The sequence below is a fragment of the Neolamprologus multifasciatus genome, chromosome 11, assembly GCF_963576455.1.
Source record: "Neolamprologus multifasciatus chromosome 11, fNeoMul1.2, whole genome shotgun sequence".
NCBI lineage: Eukaryota > Metazoa > Chordata > Actinopteri > Cichliformes > Cichlidae > Neolamprologus > Neolamprologus multifasciatus.
In genome coordinates, this window is record NC_140449.1 from 31,296,951 (window position 1) to 31,319,588 (window position 22,638).

The 22,638-nt window shown below is 40.3% G+C and overlaps 1 protein-coding gene across 1 annotated transcript; it reads left to right on the forward strand.

Moving 5' to 3' along the window:
• The first annotated feature begins 9,235 nt into the window (after positions 1-9,235).
• ica1 (islet cell autoantigen 1) lies at positions 9,236-21,552 on the forward strand. Its single transcript, XM_085178467.1, has 13 exons — positions 9,236-9,441; positions 11,406-11,435; positions 11,556-11,727; positions 14,362-14,434; positions 14,579-14,702; positions 15,289-15,487; positions 16,329-16,454; positions 16,636-16,734; positions 16,817-16,917; positions 17,508-17,554; positions 18,289-18,522; positions 21,135-21,215; positions 21,337-21,552. The coding sequence occupies exons 2-13, from the start codon at positions 11,419-11,421 to the stop codon at positions 21,456-21,458; spliced, it is 1,395 nt and encodes a 464-aa protein (XP_085034593.1). The 5' UTR covers positions 9,236-9,441; positions 11,406-11,418; the 3' UTR covers positions 21,459-21,552.
• Positions 21,553-22,638: the final 1,086 nt, after the last annotated feature.

A 22,638-nucleotide genomic window follows, 5' to 3' on the forward strand; every position in this document is an offset into this window, starting at 1 on the left:
ACCAACTAGTCTGTAGGCAAGTGTGACGGATGGGGCGAAACTTTGTAGGAATACATCAAAAACTTATTTACAAAATTTTTAAAAAGCATTGCATTAGTGCTCCTCTGACTACAGAGTCTTATAGTGAAGTGATTAGAGCTCCAGAAATTTCTGCTCATCAGGTTTCTTATCATGTTAACATTTTTCAGATGGCGGAGGTGAGGTTTATCGAACCTGACACAGTCAAGTACTGATCTCAAAGATGTGTTTGCTTTTCAAAATGACACAAGATATAAGAGGATTACAGAGCTCATGAATATGCCCCGTTTCTATCCTCTGATTTATCACTTTTTTCTCTTTATCAAAAACGCTCATCTCCATCCATAACAGCCTGCCACACCGCACAAAGGCCGATGCTCTCGTGCCTGAATAGTTTAGATTCAATCTCAGTTAAGAAGAGAAGAAAAGTTAAAAGTGTATTTGATCTTGTCAACGTTTTCGAGTGTGCCCCCAACAATTCACAAACAGCTACCCCTCAGAGGAAACGAGCAACTGGTTGAAAATCTATTTTTATGATATGCAACGTTTACTGAAACAACAGCAAGAAGACGTGATGATTGGTGATTATCACCCCGTCAAAAACATCACTGAAGAACAGAGATAGGTAACGCTATTTATAATAGGCAAGACACAATGAAAAGAACAAACCGATCATTTTCTCCATCATTTACATCTCCAGAAGGGAAGAGAAACCCATAAAGGTATTACACAGCATCTGGTTATGTATCAAACCTTCAAGGCTTTGCAGACAGCATTCATTTTAAGTTCTCATACAGAAAGCTGTCTGCATGATGAGTTGACCATTTTCCCATGTCATAGACTAAATATATAGAAGAATTTTCCTTCACCGTCCTGCCTTTAAAACAGGCTGGCAGGTACAACAACCGGGGCCAGCTTGCTCTGGAGCTCGCGCTTCGTTTGCCATTGATTTATATCTTAAACAACCTCTCCCGGTGCTTCCACTGCTAAAGGTGAGATGCACAGCCAGTGTTTGTGACAGAGATGGACTAGGAGCTGTGGCGAGAGAGAGAGGGATGATGCTGTTTTAAAAAATGCATCACCATTAAATCAAAGAGTAACCTTGAACGAGTTCAGGCCGGTGCCAGCTCGGTGACACGATCTGCCCTCAGCACGCCGTGCCACGGAGCATGCCAAACAGCGGGGAGAGGAGAGACAGAGAGAGAGAGAGAGAGGGCTGCAGCGCTCTGATACAGGTTGAGCCTGTAGTGCTGGGTAGCAGTCCGGCTGGTTGCTGACCAAGGGCATTTACACAGGCATTTTGTCCAAGTTGGAGCAACCTGTTATGGGAAAACGAATGAGTCTGAAGCATGTCCTTGCAAACTGCCTTCAAAAGGTTGACTGAAAATAAATAACATCAATTAATCGATTAAACGCCCACCCCGCTATATGAAGTAAGAACGCCCACATTCCTCAGCAGCCGATGTCCAAAAATTGACCTTTTCACTCTTGAAATATGAATTATTCCTTAGGCTTCTTACAGCCACTGAATCTTTTCTGCTAAATTTAATAATCCCCAACACAGTCAAACACACACGCATCTCACTCAGCAGCTGCACAGCATCTCCTCCCCTCCTCTAGCACGCAGGCAGGTTATGATGCATGGAGGAGCCGGAAGGAAGAAAGAAGATGAGGTCCAAAATTGCTTCGCTGTCTTATGTCACTTCGTGAAACGCTTGCACCTTTTAATCCATCAATTTGTGTTCCCGGACACAAATTTTCATCTAACTGGTTTCACGTGCTGATTTGTGTCCACGAATATGAAACCGAATATTTTTTAAAAGCAAGAGAAAAAGTCCACGTTTGGAGGCTGGGTGGGTTAGCAATGGAAGAACATATTTAGTACGGTTTGAATCCAACAAATGGAAGGTTTTTACACTTCAACTGTGTTTTACACACATTTATTATTAGAAACTACTCAATGTGGTTTAAGCATTTAAAAACACTTAAAAAAGGTTTAGGGACTAAAACCAACTTAGTTAGGTTTAAATGGTAAATGGCCTGTATTTGTATAGCGCTTTACTAGTCCCTAAGGACCCCAAAGCGCTTTACACATCCATTCACACACTGGTGATGGCAGCTACATTGTAGCCACAGCCACCCTGGGGCACACTGACAGAGGCGAGGCTGCCGGACACTGGCGCCACCGTGCCCTCTGACCATCACCTGTAGGCAACGGGTCAAGTGTCTTGCCCAAGGACACAATGATCGAGACAGTCGGAGCTGGGGCTTCCGATTACAAGGCGAACTCCCAACTCTTGAGCCACGATCGCCCCGCTTTAGATTAGGTTTATATAATGATCTTAGTTAGGGTTAAAATCATAGCCTGTATAAGACTGATGTATCTCATCTTGAAAAGTAAAGCGAACACTATAGTGCCATAAATATACATTCTGCGTAATGGCCAGCAGAGGGCCATCACATAGACCCTTGTGATTTTGATTATCTAGATATTTGTGAGAAAGCAGCCCTTCATTCCCCTGATCTCGAACCTCACTAAACACTTTTCTGATAAGTTTCTGAACTCAGTCGCTAATTTCGAATCACACTGAATAAAATATGAAGTTCATTCTGTAAATTATGGTCATTCTAAGCATCAAAAAGGAGGATTATCTGGAATTTGCCAGTACTTGAAATTGACAAGTTTTTAGCCAATGAGCAATCACAGTCAGTGGCTTGTGGTAACACCACTTAACTTAACTGTACTTCACAAACCAGTCGCCGCTGTCTCAGTGACTTTGTCCATGTTTTACATTGTCTATGGTTAAAATAAAACAGTGGCCACTTTTTTCAAGGCTTGTTTTCTCAGTTACCATTTCAAGTTGTGATGTGAGATTACACTAGATATTAATTATTATGTTGCCTTTGGTTTTCTAAAAATATCAAAAACACAGTAAAGATGGACGAGACTTTTAAAATCCTTCCCCCAAAAAGGACGTGTGATAGATTTTATATTCATACATCGACTGAAATCTTGCTGAAACACGTCTGAGCTATTAAAGTGCAGGAGCTGATAAATTAAAGCATATCAGTGTCATTTTCAGTGAGATGAAAAGATGTTTCATGCACATTTGTGCAGGTTACTTCTCAAAAGAAAAACCATAAAAGCAGGATGATATCAGACAAACCTGTCAGCTTGTTATAGTCTGATTCCCCACCTCTGAAACCAGGCAAACACGGGAGAGAACAGAACAGTAAACTATGTCTATATGTGTGTTGACTTAGCAGTGATAATGCTAATGAGAAAAGCTGAGATTAATTATTTGAAAGTGGCACAGAACGTTCGAGAGCCTCGCTGCATTGTACTCCAGCATGCTTTGAACTGTTATGTGATGCATTTCCTTCTACATAAATAATAAAAACTGGTGCAGAAAGGTTTATCAGATTCCAGTAATGAAATAAATGATGCTCAAAGTTTCCTGGGTGAGGATTTGTCTTTTGGGTTTTTTTTGCTTTCCTCTAATCCTTAAACAAAAACTACAGCTGCAGTGCAGACTTGCTACATGATGTTCAACTAACTATCATCACCACGTGCTGTGGGCTGGATCAGTGAAACCCAGGCTAAAGAAGTTTGCACCTTTAATCGAAGAGATATCTTAATATAAGAAGTTCAACTTCATCTATACATGATAAAGAAATGCTGCTGTAATAAATGAAAGATACATATGTTAGCTGCAGCTCATTGACTGTCCTGTAATTATAAAACACAAAGTTAATTCACAGAATTTTCTATAGCAGAACCAGAAGAGAAAAACCCCAAAACAAAACAGGAACTTTCCTGTCATTTCACCTTTTTTTTTTTTATCTATTACCTAATTACTGTAGTGTTGCATGAATGGCCACATGGGAGATATTTATCATTAAAGATAAAGCGGTAAAACTTACGAAAATACAGAAAAAGGTCCAAAACTGCGCCTTCCTTCACATCTGTTGGGGACAAATTGGCTTCTTCGCCAGCCGATTGCGGCCCCCGGGCATTATGTTTCACGCGCCTGCTGTTGATAAAAGACTGCACGGGCGCACTGACGTCACACCCTGGTTGTGGATTCTGAATTTGGAAGCGTCTGTGTTAGCATTTCAGCTAACATTGGTTTTCCGGAGCCAGACTTAAGACTACCATGTGTGAATGGGTTTAGTGCTGAGTTATCAGGTGATTAACAGCTCCATCCATAGACTGTATAGGGGCAAGGCACACATATTAGCTAATTAAAGCTAACACACTAAAAAAACAGTAACGTTTTACTCACCAAAGCTAAAGCAAAGACCTCTTGAACCATGAGTGCTGCAGGCCGTATTATTTGTCAGGTAATTCAACGAAGAATGCTCCAAAGGCAGCGCACAGGTTTAATTCGGTAAGTGTAATTAATGGAGGTAAGACCTAACAGACACCTAAGGGGTTTGCTCCTGGCGCACCTGTCACTCAACGCAGCCACGCCTCTAACTTTAAACCTTAACAAAATGAAGGGTAGAGAACGTGGTGTTCAGATCCCTGTTGTCTGGGAAAACAGTGTTGTCCACCTCAGTGTATCAAGTAATATGCACTAAAAGCTCATTTAAAAGCACAAAACAATATATATATGATGTTACAGCAGAAAGCACTAGCTTGCACTTACATGCGTCCCTCCTGCAGTTAAAATAATCCACAAGAGACCACTTAGCAGGTCACAGGTTTAACTCACAGGACTCTCTGGCTCGTTGCCACCGTACACAGTACGACTCCACAGCTAGTTAGAGCTGTGGAGCCTGTATTAAAGTAAGAGTACAAAGAAACAAGTAGAAAAATACTAATTTAACCATAAAATATTAAACTAAAATGAAACATCTCATTATGCTTAGTTTATCCATTAGGATTCAAAACCAAAAGATATTACCAACAATACTAATTTCGGTAGAGTGTGAAAACATATTAAAAACATATTTACAGATATAATCAAACTGCATTTTGTTAACTTCTTGACCTCATAGTTGAATCGTGTCCTCCAACGCAGCCACCATTATGTTGGTCATTCATTTTCATGGAAGCACAAGCTCTGTCCGCAATTAAACTCATTACAACTGGGTTCAACCAATTTTCTGGTGGTTTGGTCCTGCCTTGTTAAATAATTTTTTTTTTAAAAAACGCTGGAACAGCTCTGTTCGTCTCCCTCATATTTTTACCTATGTGGTGAGAAAGGAAAATGGAAAAAGGTTCAGAGCAAAGAAACACTTTCATAAAGAGAAAATACCAAATGTGAATGTGAGATTACTTTTATTGTTCTCGTTTGCTGCAAGACAAAGTCCCCAAGCTAATAAACAGGTTTAAGCACAGCAGACTAACAAAGCATTAGCGTGTAGCCTAGAGGAGGAAAACCCCACTGGTCCTTCAGCTACAACAGCTGAACTTCACATATTACCCGCTCATGCAGATTACCGAATCAAGGAACTACACTTATTTACGCTTTTTAATAAGGCACCAAAGCCTCAGAGGAAATTCTTTATTGAGACGACTGCTAGAAAAGCCGTGGAACTGCTGAGTCCCAGAACGGCACCTATATTTTCAGTAAATAATGTCTTCTGGGCTGGTATGTAATGCATAAAACAGTTAGCGGCGCATGTGGACCAACTTAAGTTGTGTGCATGCATATCTTGGAAATAAAACACCTTGCAAAAAAGATCCCTTTACTCGGCGTGTTTCAGAGAAGGAACTATCTGTGGTATATAACTTATTTTTAAATCTAACTTCCTCCACTTCTCCCACATTCATTGAGACATGTCATCCATCTATCTGGGCCTCCGGCTGCAGTAGTTCCTCGGCCATGAGTGGCTGCTGCAGCGGGGCTGTATTTCAGCATGTTGAAGTGCATGGAGAATTCCCATGAAGGGTAAGGGATTATGGATTTTGGCCTCTAAGCTGCCTGGATGCCCAGTGAGGATGTCTCTGAGCGTAGTAATCTTCAAACACCACGCAGAGTGATGAGTGGGCACTGAGGAGTTCTACTCAGGATCTAAATGTGTTCCAGCAAGTTACTGGTGAGAGAGAGAGAGAGATAGAAGAAGAGAGAGAGAAAGAGAGAGAGGAGGAGAGAGAAAACACCATTTGGTGCAGAAATGGAAAGGATCGACTCAGTGGCTCCTTCAGGCAAGAGACACTTTTGATCCTGTGACCGGTTTTGAGCTATAGTCTGTGTCGAAAACTCGTGCAGAGCAAGGGATCATATTGGAGTGGTGCAAATGTAAATGTCATGGTTCCCCATCACCACACATAAGCGCAGATGGAAAAAGCCAATTGGGCAATTTTTGGGGTCAGGTCGGGCACTCTCAGGGGGTGGCAAACCTTCATAATGAGGCCAGTCGCAAGTCTGGTTTAGTCTGTGTCCCAGAAAAAAAAATAAGGGGATCAGTATGTTGGCTATTCTGGCGTTAGTTGATGCAGAGCTGATGATAGCGGAGTATGAAAGACACTGCTTGTTAATACAAAGGAAAATCTCTCAAATGAAGCACTGTGCAGAGTTAAGAGTAAGGAAATGTCAGAGAAAATCAATAGTCTCTGATCAATATCGGAGAGGAATTCCTCTGATTGAATTAGACCCCCCAACAGCATCACTTAATTGTTTTCCTGTCTTATTTAAGTGAAGTCAAATTGCTTTAAAACCATCTTGGACCTGAAGATAAGATTGTGAGTGCAGGAAGACAATCAGATGGGTTGAAGGACATGGGGCTTTATGGAGATTACATCCTCCCCTTAAGAGACCCCCTATCCATCTGTTCATATCAAAAGACTTTGGGATGATGTCTCAGGTATGGCTTGGGAAGGATGCCAAGGCACAGTAATGAAATTCCTTTACAAAATCAGATGGTATTCTAACACTAACGAAAGACGCTGAATAGCCCAACAAACACAACATGGATGTATCTAGGATGAAATCAGGCTCCATTGTGCACAAAGTGACCTCGGGGCGCCGAATGATCAAAGGGCTCAATATTCCCTGGGTGATAATCAAATTAAGCTGTACATAAAGCACACCTTCCAAATATAGATCCATAACGTACTGTTTAAATGTACCTCACGGTGCCTGATCGGTGAAATCGACTGAGCCGTATGCTGCTCACACACTGCTTGCGACTGTGCAGCACAAATACTGTCCAAGGCGACAAACAGGTACATCAATTTGGAGCATGACAAGAAATTCCCTTTAGGTGACAACAAAACGTACATGCTATTAGATCAGCTGCAGTATACTGTGATGAAATAAATTGAAGCCAACAGATGAAAGCTCGGGGCCCCAAAACAGGAGAGAGAAGACTATTAAAGGTGCAGCTCCACTGCTTTGTGTTGCACTGCCATCCTTTGGGCACACAGAGAAGTAAACATCAGCAATTATTTTGAGAGCAGACTGGTGGAGGTCTGCACAAGACTGTAGACAGAAGAAAAGTGGACACGTGTGCATGTAAAGCAAATAAAGATAACGCATATTAAACACATTCGTTTATATGCAGGTAAAGCTGATCGATTCCCATTTGTTCCTTTTTTTAATCCTCCTTGCATCCAGCAGGTCATTTAGCGTTTAGGTTATAGGGATAAGGTTTTAGGGTTTAGGTTAGGTTCATGTCTGTTCAGGTTTTAAATGATTTTCACCTGTCCGCATGGCCCAAATGGGGAAAAACTGCAAGGTCAAATGAATAAGACTTCACTTGAAATGTAATATCCTCTAACCTCTATTTGCCTGTTTAGTATGTGGCTAAGAAAGTGCTGAAAGTGCTCTCTGTGTAGAAGTATTTACTTGCATAAGCTTTTCAAGTGAAGTATTGATGTGTTTGCGTTTTACTTAAAGGCAAAGTTTGCCAAATTTACATATTTTCCCCCTGTCCCCTAGTGCTTTTTATTCATCTAAATTGTTTTGGTATAAGTGGTGCTCCATTTTTACAGATATCAGCTCCAGAGATGCCTGCCTTTGCTTCAGTATGGGAACCAGATGGCGCTCGCCTTCTGATGTTCAAACCACCAAAATAAATAAATAAAAAATGACAAATTAAAAACTCAGCCACAATAAGTTTACATCCTTTTAAAACCTTGCTCTCTGTTTAATACTTACTGATAGTACAGCGCAGAGGACAGGAAAGCAGGGGAATGACATGCAGGAGATGGTCCGAGGCAGACTCAGGACACTGCAATAGCTTTCAGGATGAGCTTTCAGGATATGGGATGCCAGCTCATCCTGGTGAGCTATAGCAATGGTGGCTTTGACTTCACCCACCTGCTAATCAAAGTGCAACCAATCATGAAGGAAGATGGTTTACCTGACCACAATCTGGAGCCACAGAAAATGTTCTGATTGGTGTAGGAAGATGTCATTGTTATTGTGTGTTTGAGTGTTTCAGATTTAGCTTTTTCCATTTAATTCATGCACGCAATAAAGTGTGCATGAATTAGTCTGAATACATCACTACCATGTGTCTGAACAGCTCTAAGATCAGGATTTGATATAGCTGTCTGGGTGCTTTGGGTGTAGGTAGCCAATATCTTCACTGTTAGGAAGACAGTGGGTGACCACCATTGACCCTGTTCATTACCCACCAGAGGTGTCATAGAGCACTCCTGTAATATCTCTGTTTATTTTCCAGTTTTGCACATCTTAATCTGTTTGGTTTTTTTAGTCCTGCGTGATGGGGTGAGGTGTTTGAGTGCAAAAGTGTCCGAGTACTAAGTGAATCCACCAGAACTCTATGCAAGCATACGGAGAAACATGCAAACCCCACCTGCCTTTGAACTGTCCTGCTGTGAGGCAGCAGATCTAACCACAATTTCTATGTAGATATTTGTGGGATTTGTAAACAAGGAAGAATTTTATTCATGTGAAGTACAACCTGACTACACAATAAAATGTGCAACAGTGTTCCCATATGTCCAATTACAGTGTTTCCAGTCCTGTGTCCAGATTGTTATTTGCCCTTCTTTTTGCAACATTTAAGTAATTTTCTACTTTAATTTTTCTAAGAATAGAGTTATTCCTTTGTGCTAATACATTACTAACCATTTTGTCCACTGCTCTAAATGTAGAACACATTAGAGGGGGTAATATGAAACGTCCACTGTGTGTGTGCGTGTCCTCCGTCAGCTGCTCTCCGTCATTATTTTCTAGTCAACAGACATCTGCCCACTTTGCACACTAACGTGGGGCAGTGGCTGAATGCAGCGCGGGAGAGGGGAGGAGGAGGGGGCGAAGTCTGGATGACGTCAGCGGTGTTTCGTGCACGCGGACAATGAGCTGTGGCGAAGAAGCAGCTGTGTGTACATACAGTAGCTGTATACAGTACATCAGGGCCTGTCAGCCAGGCAGAGCTGCTGTGTGTGTGGCGATGGGGAGGAAATAAAGCGGCTCTTCTACATGTCACCGACGCGGAAAGGTATGTGTGGAACAAACTGTTTCATTTTGCTATGCTCTCGGTTTTATTGTGATATGTATCGGTTATATTTAAAGGATAAGGCGGGGGGAGCTGCTGGGTTTCCGCACAGTGCGCTTTCTTTCTGCCAGTGCGGATCTGCTGAATAAACGGCTCAGTTTACATCAGGACGTAAATGAGCATGCGTTTACCTGTTTAGAGGTATAGATTATTTGCAGGGTCTTTCTATAAACACTGTTACTACCGGGGAAGGCAAACGACAGCAACGCATCATCCATTTGTTTTAAACGAGTCGTGACGCGCGCGCGCTCTTTGCAGGATATGGTGATTATTTATTAATTTCTTCACGGTGATGATGCACAGCAGGCGAGGCGTTCACTGGAAACAGGTGGTGCTCCTCTGCCATGTTTAAAACGGGCAGAGATAACTAAATCCCTCTCCCGGCGATGATTACACAAAGCTGGTAGAAATATAAATAAGCCAAGTCCTCGGGCACGTCTTATTATCCAGCATAGAAGTCATGACGATCCACTAACAAGGTCGAGTCTCTCCAGGGTCCAGGGTCTGAATCCATTTTTTTAGGATTCCGTCAACTTTTACTGAAGCTTTAGAGAAATGCAATTTATAATTGTATCTTTCATGTCATTTGTACAACGTCGGTTAATTTCAAAATAAATAACTTCAGTATAACAACTTCATCCACCCCCCTTTTTTTTCCAAGTTAGGGTGTAGGGTTGGTGGTTGGAGCCTTTCACAGCTGATGTAAAGTGTAAATGTGGTGTGCACTCTGAACAGAGCACAGGTCTGTGATAAATATTATTTATTAAGTAGTCAACGACCTGCAGTCATTTTCCAAAGAAGCTGAAAATAAGAGTTAGGATCGGGGAAATTATCAGAGGTAAAACCTTAATAGCTGAATATGAGCTAAATTAATTAATTTGTGAAACACTGCATAAAAGTGAAAAAGAACTTACTGCATGTAAAAGTTAAAGATTATGTTTTAAGGTGAAAAGACGTCGTTTTTGGAGGGTTTTCTTTTTCGGCTGTCATTTTGTACAAATTCAGAGGTTCTCTCACACTATTTTAAAAATAGCCAAGTTAAATTTCGGTGAAATAAATGTCAGCACAGAACTGGCATGTTGTTTGGTTGGTTGTCTTTCAATGATAGATTTTTATTGTCACTTTGCATTCTTGTACAACAAATGTTAAAGAATAAAAAGAATAAAGAGGACATATGAGCTACTAAATTGCCTATTGCTAAGTTGTTTGAGATGGATAATGCAATTATGAATAAATAAATAATAAGTGAATAAATTATAAATTCAGAATTCCACTCTACTTTCTTTTATTGCCCACCTCACTGGATCTGAAAAACCCTGAAGTGATCCACGGTCACTTTCTCATGATAGTTTGGTACATTTTTGTAAATGTCAGGTTCTCCTAAAAAGAAAAGTGCCCAACAATAACAGTTAACAACATTCCTGGAACAAAATAACATTTTCACTCCACAGTCGTCATGGTAACAAATTAAAAAAAATAATGTTATCACTCATATTAACCACCAACTTTTTATTACACTCACTCAGAATAGGATTGAAAGGCGATGGAGAAAGTCCCTTCCTCACTCTAACACCGATGCATTATTTCGAATATGATTTTATGTTTTAATCAAACTGTATATATATATTTTTTTTAAAATATTAGTTATTGTCAATACTGGTATAAGGCAACACCCTTACCTTATACTATCATTGCAGACATGTAAAAGTTTTGCTTTATCATCAAAGCTGTGAAGAAAATGCAGATTTTGTTAAGCGCAGATGTATTCTCTAATGCATTAGAAATACAAGGTGTTATCATATATGACAGAATATAAGGTGACTAAGGCGTTATATGGAGTCAATGGTAAAAAAGTTCGAACCAACGGCCACATCAATACTGATTCAAGTACTTTATTTACCCCTCAGGTAATCTAAGAAAATGGAGGGAGGAAACTTGTGAGTATATCTTTGTGCACATAATTTCACATAAATCAATAAGTTCTCCAAAGATTTTATAAAGTTCTTTCCAAGAGAGCGAGCAGTCACAGCACTGCGCCATTCTTTGTGTCATTGCAGTGGTTACTCCCGAGACTATCTTGATCGCTTCATCCAAAGCCAAGACTCATCTGTGGTAAACAAGTTCCAGCAGAAATACTGGAAAACCAAGCAGACTCTCATCAAGGTCACCGGGAAGAAGGAGGACGAGCATGTGGTCGCCTCAGACGCAGATCTGGATGCCAAGCTGGAGGTGAGCAGGAGTATTAAACGGTTTGGCCTTATGGTTTAAGAGCATGCTCAGTGACAGCCATGTTTGGCTCCTGTACTCCTCTGTCACACCACAGGAACATCAAGAAAGCTGAAGGTACCCTCCCTCAGGCAGGCTGCACAGACTAAAATGGCTTTTTGATTTACACTATGCCAGAAATTGCTCGAGGCTTAAAAGTTTTATTAGGTTGCTCGACCCCCCTCCCCCTCGTCTGGCATCCATTACTGGAGCGAGGAGAACTTAATTCATGAAATCAATACTTGATAAACATCCAGCATTAATCTAGGCCATGCCCCTGATAAACATCTCAATTTTAGACTGTATATAAAAGATGGGCGGAGCTTCCAGGTCTATAAAGTGAAGTCAGTGGAGAAGCGCATTAAACTTGCATATTTGGTGACTCCTGTGGGTGCAAACAGACTAATGACCCTCAAAAAACACGTATTTAATCCTTTAGTTAGATTAGTTTATGTTCCTATTTTATATTACCATGCCCAACTAAACATCAGCTGTTCTTTGGGTAAATTTATTTTTATATATATTCATCTGGATACCAGTAACAGTTAAAGTTAGGAGGACTGACAGATGTACGGACACAGGCAGCTGTTTGTACAGCTGCCTGTGTCCGTACATCTGTCAGTTTACTCCTGCTAGACCTCCACTAATTCAACTCACTGAACCTCTTTTTTTGTCTTTTGAATTATTTTTATTACAAATATGTAAGAAATAATGTGCCGGGTTGTGAGGTGCAGAATATCCATAACAAATTTGAGCTTCAGTTTTTGAATAGTTTATTTACACCACTGCTGAAAGGCTTGAGGTCAGAATTTGTTTTGTTTTTTTTAATTTTGTTTTTTTAAATGCAAACCTATCAAACACATGAATTGGAAAAAAATGAATATTTAGGGCAGTAAGGGTTTGAAATAAGATTTCTAATCTGAAAAAACAATTTTGTATTTTAAAAACTCAACCATTTACAGCCTTTCACATTTGGCTGGTTGTTGAGGTAATTTTAAGAAATTTCACTCTATGCTTCCTCCAACTAGTTTGGTTTGATGGTACAATGGCCATCAATGCTTGGCCACTTGATTATTGACAGGTTACTAGCCGACTGCTTCTTCTCCAGTTTTCCTTGGTATGGAGTCACGATTATTGGCCTGTTGTTGGAAGAAACTGGGAGAAATGGTGCTGCAAAATGAAGTAGGTTCTTTTTATTTTGTAGAACTCTCAGAGTTTCCCACCATGAAGTGTCGCCATAAGAGTTTTCCACCATGCTTGGCATCAAGCACTCCGCCAGCTCATTTTCTCCACATCTCAAAGATGTTTTTGTCTTTTTAATCTGTCTGCTCCTTTCAACCCCAATCAAGATCTAAACATCTCAAATATCATGAAAGCAAACGGGATCACAATCCAGTTCCACAGTAAAGACTTAAAATACAAAAAACAAACAAAAAACTGCTTCTAATTTCTGCAGGATTTTTTGTGAAAAAAGTAAAGAGTACCAGAGATTTTGATTTGATGGGCATTTGCATACAATACAGTTGCGCTGTAACCACAATGAGTCTAGGATTGAGACTGGGGAGTGCTGGCCACTCCATTATAGTCAGAACGTAGCTGTCTGAGTGCTCTCTCTAAATAGTTCTTGCACAGTTTGAATTTGTGGTTTAGGTCTCCTGATGTAAAAAGAAATTGGCTCCAATTGAACAATATCCACAGGCCACAGCACTGACCTTTCTTATTCCAGGGTCCTTTTACCCAGACCTCCAAGATTACCACCACCAGAAGGTGTCATAAAGCTCCAGTATCTTTCCATTTGTCCCACACCTTACAAATACTCTTTGTGGCCCAAATACCTCCAATCTTCTTCCATCCACGATCTGTGTTGTCCATGTAGGTTTCATCTCAGCCAGACTTGGATATGACTTTCTCCTATGCAACTATGCCAACAAATACAGAAGTAAACCTTTCACTGTTGGAAGAAACTGAGTTTTGCAGGTATCATTTAGTGAAGCTGCCGGTTAAGATCCCGAGAAGCATCCGTTTGTCAGACAAGAGACTCTGATGAACTTGTCCACTTGCTCAGTTGGGCATTGGAGCGTCCACCTTTTCTTTCTATTGTTGGAGTAGTTTTGTGCTGTTCTATTAAGGGAAAAGTATGTACTGTTGTAAGAGAAAAAGTTATTTGGCAATTTCATTAATAGAATAATATTAATTTCTGAGAAGAATAAAGAGTTTGAAAAGACACTTTTCCCTTTTCTATTATTATTTTCCTTGTTTTGACACAATAAATGAACTCAGAAAAGCTGACGCTTTGGAAACTCAACTAGCTAAATTAATTGCATCTTTAATCATCTGAACAGCTTTCAGCTGTGCTAACATAATTGGAAAAAGTTTTTTAAATGATCAATTAGCCTTTTAACATGATAAACTTGCATTAGGTAACACAATGTGCCAGTGAAACAGAAGCGTTGTCTGCTGAAAACAGACTTCGGCCTGTGTAGATGGTTCATTTAAAATCATTAGGGATTTATCATCTGCAATTCCATTAAACATTAATCATCAATTACAACGTTTCATTTGACTAGGTGTTTATGCTGATATCGTTTTGTTATGCAGGTCTTCCACTCGATTCAGAGAACATGCATGGAGCTGCTGAAGGTCATTGAGCAGTATCAGAGGAGGATCTGCCGTAAGTTCAAATAGAATTATTAAATCATTTTGAGCACAACGAATCTCCTGATTGAGTTTAAGACTTCTAGAATGTCAACCAAAACAAACACATTCTTAAGATATTAATATCCATCCAGAGTGATTTCTCTCTCTTACCGTTCAGTCCTTTCCCAAGAAGAGAACGAGCTGGGTCGTTTCCTGCGCTCCCAGGGCTCTCAGGATAAAACCAGAGCTGGAAAGATCATGCAAGCCACAGGAAAAGCTCTCTGCTTCTCATCACAGCAGAGGTAGGGGACACGGATCAATGTACAGTCTGCCACATCCTTAAAATAAATCACATGCTGCACTAGAAAATAGCTTCAAGTAAAGGTCAGCCAACTGTATCACCCCAAATCCACAAAAAGGATGGAGAGTCGTATCAGGAATGTTCATCAGGAGCAATAAAATAGCTGCCCTAACAGAGCAGATAACAGGGTTATTACACAGCATATGTACTCTCACTCTACTGAAAACAGGGATTTCATTTACGTGTCTGAATCTGACAATAGTGGTGATAATTATTATTAATATGACTTAGTAGATTATATTGTGTAGATTTCGTAAGATCAGCGGCAGCATGAACGCCATGTTGACGATTTTGGTTTTGCCAGTATTTCTATTTTTTCCCACTGCTCATCTTGTGATTCTTGAGTTCACCATTTGCGTTTCCAAGATCATTTAAAGCTTTACGTCCTGGAGCTGAGATACTTTTCAGTGCAGCTGAATAAATCAGCAGACTAATCTGCAACGTAGACAACACATGACAAATTTTCCACATGATGATCCGAGCCACATGCAGCACCTTAATACGGAGTTTAATACGACACCCTGCAGATTGGCTCTGAGGAACCCGCTGTGCCGTTTGTACCAGGAGGTGGAAACGTTTCGTTATCGTGCCATCTCAGACACGTGGCTGACAGTGAATCGAATGGAGCAGTCAAGGACTGAGTACCGTGGAGCGCTGCTTTGGATGAAGGACGTATCTCAGGAGCTCGACCCAGATACACATAAACAGATGGAGAAATTCAGAAAGGTTTGTTTTGTTTTTTTCAGAGCACAGCAATGAAGAGATTAACAATTGTTTTCATAGCAGAAAGAAAAGCTTACATACTAGCACAAATACTGCCAGCATTCTCTTTAGTTTTGCCCATCTCAGGGCTCAGGCATACGTGATAGTTCAAAGTGACACTTCAGGGTTTAAGCTGCACCTCCTGTGACAATTCATAATGTCTATATAAACCAGTAAGTCACAACTGCATATAATCCAATTAATTGTTCTTTTGTTAATTTAATGGGTACTTCTCAGACTGCAGCCCCACTGTTGATGTGATGAAGTGTTGCTCCCGCCTAGAGCAACATAAAAACAGTAATATCAGAGCCCTGCCAACGCAGTCTGTGGGAAATTGGCAAAAATATTATGACTTCCACAAATTCAATTTCCTCCTTTGCCGCAGGGCCTGCAGCAATCATTAATTAATCTGTCAATTCTTTTGATTAAATGTTTAGTCTTAAAAATAAATGTCAGAAAGACTTGAAAACGTCCATCATCAGCTTACAGTGCTTCGTCTGGTTCATATTTCTATTCTGTTTTAGTGGGACAACAGTTTAAAACCCTAAAACATGTAATTATTTCAACATGGTCTACAAATGCCATTTTACTAATCAATTCAGCATTAACAACACAACAGACCAAAAAGCAAGAAAACATGTTATAAAACCTGACACCAGAGGGCAGAACATACCCATAGATGGTGGTCCACCTGCAAGAACGCAGCACTTTTTACAGTTATGTGAACAAGAACTCGAGTGTTTGCATTTTCCCTGTGTGTCATATAATACTAGGTGGGGAGCATTTCACATATATTCTCTCTCAGGTTCAGGCTCAGGTGCGCACAACCAAAACGAGCTTTGACAAACTGAAGAATGACGTCTGCCAGAAAGTGGACCTGCTGGGAGCGAGCCGCTGCAACCTCCTCTCTCACGTCTTAACCACATATCAGGTACGCCTCACAAGTCCCAGCTGTCTGCGTACACTCCACCGAGCTTAAATATGGTGTTTTCAATGGCTCTGCCACATGTGGCTTAGTCAGCAGGTCTAAACTATCACCCGCTGGGGTGAATTACTACTTTTACCTTGAGCAGCTGAGCGTGTAACTTGTTTCTTGTGTGTGTGTGTCTTAGACAACACTTTTGCACTTCTGGGAGAAAACATCCCACACCATGGCAGCCATCCATGAGAGCTTCAAGGGCTGTCAGCATTATGAGTTCTCTACTATTAAGGTCTGAGAGAGTCTAAGTAATAACAGTACTAAATGCTGACACTGGAGACATGTAATGACAATAAGCGATGATTTTGTTCCAGACTTTACAAGACCCTGTGGACAAACTGGCTAAAAAGAAGGGGAAAAATAAAGCCAAGGCAGAAACAGAAGAAGCAAAGAAAGAAGAAACCACAGATGACCAGTGAGCTTCAAGAAATATCTATTGTTATGCAAGAAAACCAAACACGTACGCAAACATGTATGGGCAATGTTCAGTCTGAACAGAGACAAAGAATTTCTGCAAGCCAGCTGTAGGTCAGCCTGACTCATCCCCGAGGCATCGACTAAGGCTGTTTTCTTAAAGCCACTGGTATGTCTCGTTTACGCAGACTGTTTCCTTAAGCGGCGGTGTGTGATGCAACAGGTTATGGCATTAGTGTGAAATGGGTGTAACTCCAAGCCCATCAGGATTATGGTTGTGAATGGGTGTACTTTAACCTAAACCACAATTATTCCCTAACCTAACCAAGCAGTTTTTAGGTCCTACACCCAACCAGCAAAAAACAAAACAAACTACCATGCCATGAGCTGACAGCGCCACGGATTCAACATCCTAACACATACTTTTAGGTCTCTAAAAACAGAGTCAATGTCTCCTGATTGGTGCCAATGACAAAAGGACAGGTAGCACCTGAGAAAAACTGATATATTGAAGGCCCACTGGGATGAGGACACACTGTGTATGTCACATATGAACAAAATGCTATAAGCTTAATTTCTGTTTCTTTGCAGACTCATCTCTCTTGTAAATGAAAACACCAGCGACAAGGCGAGAGAAGGTAAAAGATGTAAAACTTGAAGATTTAATTGTGTTTTTAAATTGCAGTTTAGGTTGAAAATAGTAACTGACTTCATTGTTAAATAATCTGATTATATGGAAAATAACAAAACTAAGAACAAATGGGACCTACTATCAACCCTGGCAACAATTTTTCTACAGTTCAGGGTTACAGCAGGATGGAGCACAGACTAGCTCACTATTCCACCAGAGCTCTAATGAATTATGAGTTTCCTTATTTTCTTTCATATATAAAAAGAAGCTGTTATACTGATGGAGGCTTAAATAAAGCTTTTGGATGTTTTGCTTTTGGACGCACTGTGAGCCCAGAAGCCCCACCCACTCACTGTTAAAACCCTTTTGTTTATGAGGGGCAGCCAATCAGAAGAAAGGTGGCTTTAAGGGAAGTGGAAGGGCGCTTATTAGAAGCAGATACCTGAAGGCCCAGCTTAAAGATGTAGTGCAAGATGAGCAAGGATTATTTTGAACTGTGAATCATGCAAAGCCACATCAGTAGAGTCAATGAATTCAAATGTGGAGGTGGAAATAAGTGTAAATGGTTCCCTCAGTGATTTGAGTCCATAGTGAATGGCAAAGCAAACTAAGGAAAGGAAAGCTGTCTTGAATCTAGATAATTATAATTAAAATTAATGTGAAAATTTAAACACTGTGCGGGAAAAAAAAAGATAAAATCATCCAAACATCTTTAAATTAACACTTTTTGTTGCTTCCCAGAGTCGGAGGGAGAGGAGACAGACAGCATGGCCTTACTGAATGAGATCCTGGGAGGTTTGTCTGTGGATGAGGGGGATTTTTCTCAGGAGTGGACAGAAGTGTTTGGAGAGACTGAGGAAGGAACAAGTGCTGCATCCTCCAGACCAACAGAGGCCCAGGACAAGGAAAACTCCTTCTTTCTACCATCACAGCTTTTGGACCAGAGTTTGAATAATCTGCAGTCTTCCATCTCAGGTCTGTGTGTGTGTGTGTGTGTGTGTGTGTGTGTGTGTGTGTGTGTGTGTGTGTGTGCGCGCATTGCAACTGTGTTATTATACAAGAGTGAACCAGAAAATTGGTAAGTTGGTCCAAGGAAGCTCTTTAGTAATCAAAAGAATGGACCATTTGGATTTTGCACCATTAGACTGATTCTCTGACCACCATGCAGAACCTGGAAAAATTAGCCACCATTAACCATCAATTAACCCTAATTTACATTAATTACACATTAAGGAGAGATACATATTCCTAAAAACGAATAAAACACATTGTTTTTCTATGAATCAGTGCATTAGCAAAATCACCAAAAGGCAGAGTTAAAATGAGCTGCTTTTTCCTCCCCAATGGTTTCTACACAGGCAAAAGAGTGGCTTTAAAATGATTTATCAAACCCACATCTGTCAAAGTAATAGTAGGAGGCTGTTAAAATACAGCAATTAGATTTGCTTACCCGTAGGTAATTGCCAACTACTTTCCATCTCTTGGCTTGGATTCTGGCTGCTGCTGCCTCATCTGGTATTGTTAACTTGGTTTTGTGTATTTCCAGCTTTAAAGGCTGCGAGCTGCACACTGCTATAAAACTGCTTATAGTTTGACTGCATTTCCGAGGCACATATAAGAATCCGGCAATTCAGTGTTAATCATTAAAATGCAATAGGTCAGACAAAATGATTTAATGAGTGATTTACTGTAGCATGACTGAGATTTAACTCATGAGTCACAGCACATTACTGTGGGAATATTCCCACAATCCCAAAACAATCATTGAGAAAGAAAAGTGCTATAAAGATATGCAAGATGTGCGAGGTCAAGGAGAAACAAATGATATCAAGAGAGACAAACTTGTGAGTGACTATTGGAAATATACTGAGGCCTCAGTCTCTTCCTATGAAAAGCCGTTAAACATGCATTTTCTACTTTTAACTGATACGACAGATTGAACCCCAAATTAAGGGAACACGAAACTGTAAACACCAACAATAATTAGATCCAGCGTTGGTAGAAATATAAAACCGTTATAAAGCAAATGAGCGGTAGTCAATCTGTGCAAACAGAAGTGCTGCAGGGGCTGACTTGAAATGCAAAACTGCTTCTTACAGTTTACAGGGAAACAGAGCGTGCCTCTTTTCTTTTTCTCCTCTCAAATGTTGGCACGAGGCTTATCACACACACACTTAATATGGCATACATATCACATTAGAGCTTCAGTAAATTTTGTGCATCTGCAGAGTGACTTCCAAAGCACAAGCCCATTGAAAGCTGTCTGTCTCCACTGCAAATGCAAACTAGTTAACACACACTCCTCGTGCCTATGGTACGACAACTTTTCTCCGTGCCCCTGGTACACTGCGCAGAAACACCTTGCCCCCCCCACACACACACACACGACAGTTTTTGTTCTTTTTTTCCATTTATCACTATAAATACTGTTGCATTTGTATTTTCGAGCCAAATCTTCAAATTTTTTAAACTACATTTACATCAGAGCTCTTTTGCAGTCATATTCAGAGTGCATGATCAGGCTGTGAAACTGGTAGAAATGTGGAAAAAATCCTTTATTTTGCTTCTAAACATGGTTATTTGTTCTTATTATTAAATGCTGCAACTAGCACTCATTCTCAGGCTTTTAAAACAAGTTGCTGTGGGTTATCTGTATGATTATGGCATGACCTTGACAACCTTGTACTAAACAGAAAGCATTTTGAGGGGATTTTGGTTAAAGGTCACTGTTTAGATTAAAAAATTGCACAGGATCAGCAGCCAAACTGTATTTAAAGAAAACACAAAGTTTGATGAATTTTGCCTATGATAAAGGTTTTAAGTTGTACTTTTACCACCATCCTTGTTATTGCTGGACTCTGCCATAGGTTAAAATTCAGTACGTCTCTCTTGTCTTCTAGAATAGAATAGTCCTTTATTGTTATTGTACACAATGACAGTAAAGGGCTATTATATTCTAGAGCATGTTGGATTGAAGCAATCGGATAGTGGTGAAAGAGGTCAGCCCTTCAAGAGGCAGACAAGCCAACAGAAAGCAGAGCAGACTGATCCAAAAGAAGTCACAGAACTCCGGATGGAGTCCAAACTGGCAAAACAAAACTAAAACGGCTCATCTTCAAAGGAAGGAGAAAAAAAAAATCCACATATTCCCAAGAGCCGAGCAATTTCAGATCCAGGCAGTAGGACTTAAAAGGCAAGGTCAGGGTGCAACTGTAAAATCTACGAAGTACTTCAGCTTATTCAAAATTCCTGCTGAAGGTGAAACAACAATACACAGTTAAAAACAAATTCTCTATTTGGTTAAGTAAGAAATGTACAGCACACTTCACTGTTCCCTCCAGAGCCATGAAGTGCTGCTACATGTTGCATTTTCAAGACACGGAAAAGAATGGAAACCAAATAAATGTCTGAAACAAGACGATTTCTGTTTTGTATTCACAAAATGTTTGCAGTGCAGTAAATGTTTTGATTTTCTGTGGGACGAGTCATCAGCTGTGTGCGATGGAGTGTAATGACTCGTGTTGGATCGTGCTTTTGCACAGTAACAGTTTCCTAGTGAGTAATCCGAATCTACACTTCCTCTTCAGATTGGGCCCCACATTCTGCCACTCAAGCAACTGAGCACTCATCTGAAGCCAATCAGAGCACTCCAAAACCAGCAGAGAGAGGTAGGCCTGGGCGATATAAGTCAAGACATTAGAAAATAAGAATGGATAAACTAGAAAGCCAACGCCAAACCGTCACGCTGACTTTTCTTGGTGATATTTACCTCGTCAAATCTTTTTACAGAGGCAGAAGGGACGTCCAAAGATCTCTCAGCGTGGTTCAACCTGTTTGCCGACTTGGACCCCCTCTCCAATCCCGACGCGATCGGCAAAACCAACACAGAGCACGAACTTCACAATGCATAGTTGTGCTTCTGCATCACATTTTACCCTTGTAAGGGGTACAGTGAAATAAGGCTTCCACCATGAGTTTAAAAACAGAAAAAAAAAAAAAAAAGAAGTCTGATCTGACTCTCAGAGGCCTCATGCAAGAATAATTTGTGCAGTTTCATATTTTCTTTCTAAAGTGGAACATGACAGGGTGTCTCAGGTTGACAGGCAGATTGTCTAGTTTCCTTAATATGAATTAGTAACCATTTAAAAAAATATTTAACAAAAATTAACTTCACTAATTCACTGTGGCATCACTTGCAAATTTACCATGTTTCCTGGTTGCACGCATCAGCATATTATGACTAAGTAGTTCATAAGTTCAGTTTACTGAGAAAGCTCACTCCAAAAGCTGACTCAAGGCGTCCACGGTCACTTACTGTTGAACAGCCTGTGATGACAGGCCGCTGACAAATATAGTAGTAATATTTTGTACGCCTAACAACATTTTGGGGTTTTTCCATGGAAAATAAAAGCCATCCGCACAATGAGCATGACAGACAGCCCATTTTGGAGCCATGCAAGAGGTGTTTTCAACTTAATCTTAGAAGGAAATACGACTAGAGACTGATTTAGAAGAACACCACAAATGTTCTTGCATAATGCCCAGTGTCATAACTGAACAACTAAAAGAGGATATGTATGATTATAACTTCAGGAAGATGAGGTTTCTTTTAAAAAAATTGAAAATCTAAAATATTTTTAGAGAAAAAGTTGATACAAGGCCATAACATAAAAATATGTTTTTAATAACTACAACAATATTGTGGTTTTATTTTGTTAAATAATTGCCAGTTTAAATAATGAGCTCAGAATGTGTGTATATCTATGTTATCGCTGCAAAAGGCCTACATAAGTGTATAGAAAGGTTGAGATATCCCTAATATGGCTCTCAGGCACACGGCGCTGGCTGTGAGCGCTGAAGCCTCAATCACCAACTGTTAAACTCTTCTCTTTGCAAATGGCCACCAATCAGGAAAAATCTGGCTTAAAGCTAGAGTTGAATGGCTTGTGTTCAGACAGTAGCTGACCTGAAGGACTGCACCAAGGACCGAGTGCTGAGTGCTAAGCTAGTCCAGAGTTAAAAATATGGAGGTGGCGATGAGCACAAGTCCCTTTAAATCAGGCTGTAACCAGAAATGAGCAGATTAATTTC

Excerpts from the sequence above, each read along its gene's own strand:
- ica1 (XM_085178467.1), top strand. Across the intron at positions 14,703-15,288 it reads TGCTTCTCATCACAGCAGAG|ATTGGCTCTGAGGAACCCGC; the intron begins GTAGGGGACACG and ends GACACCCTGCAG. Across the intron at positions 18,523-21,134 it reads TCTGCAGTCTTCCATCTCAG|ATTGGGCCCCACATTCTGCC; the intron begins GTCTGTGTGTGT and ends CTTCCTCTTCAG.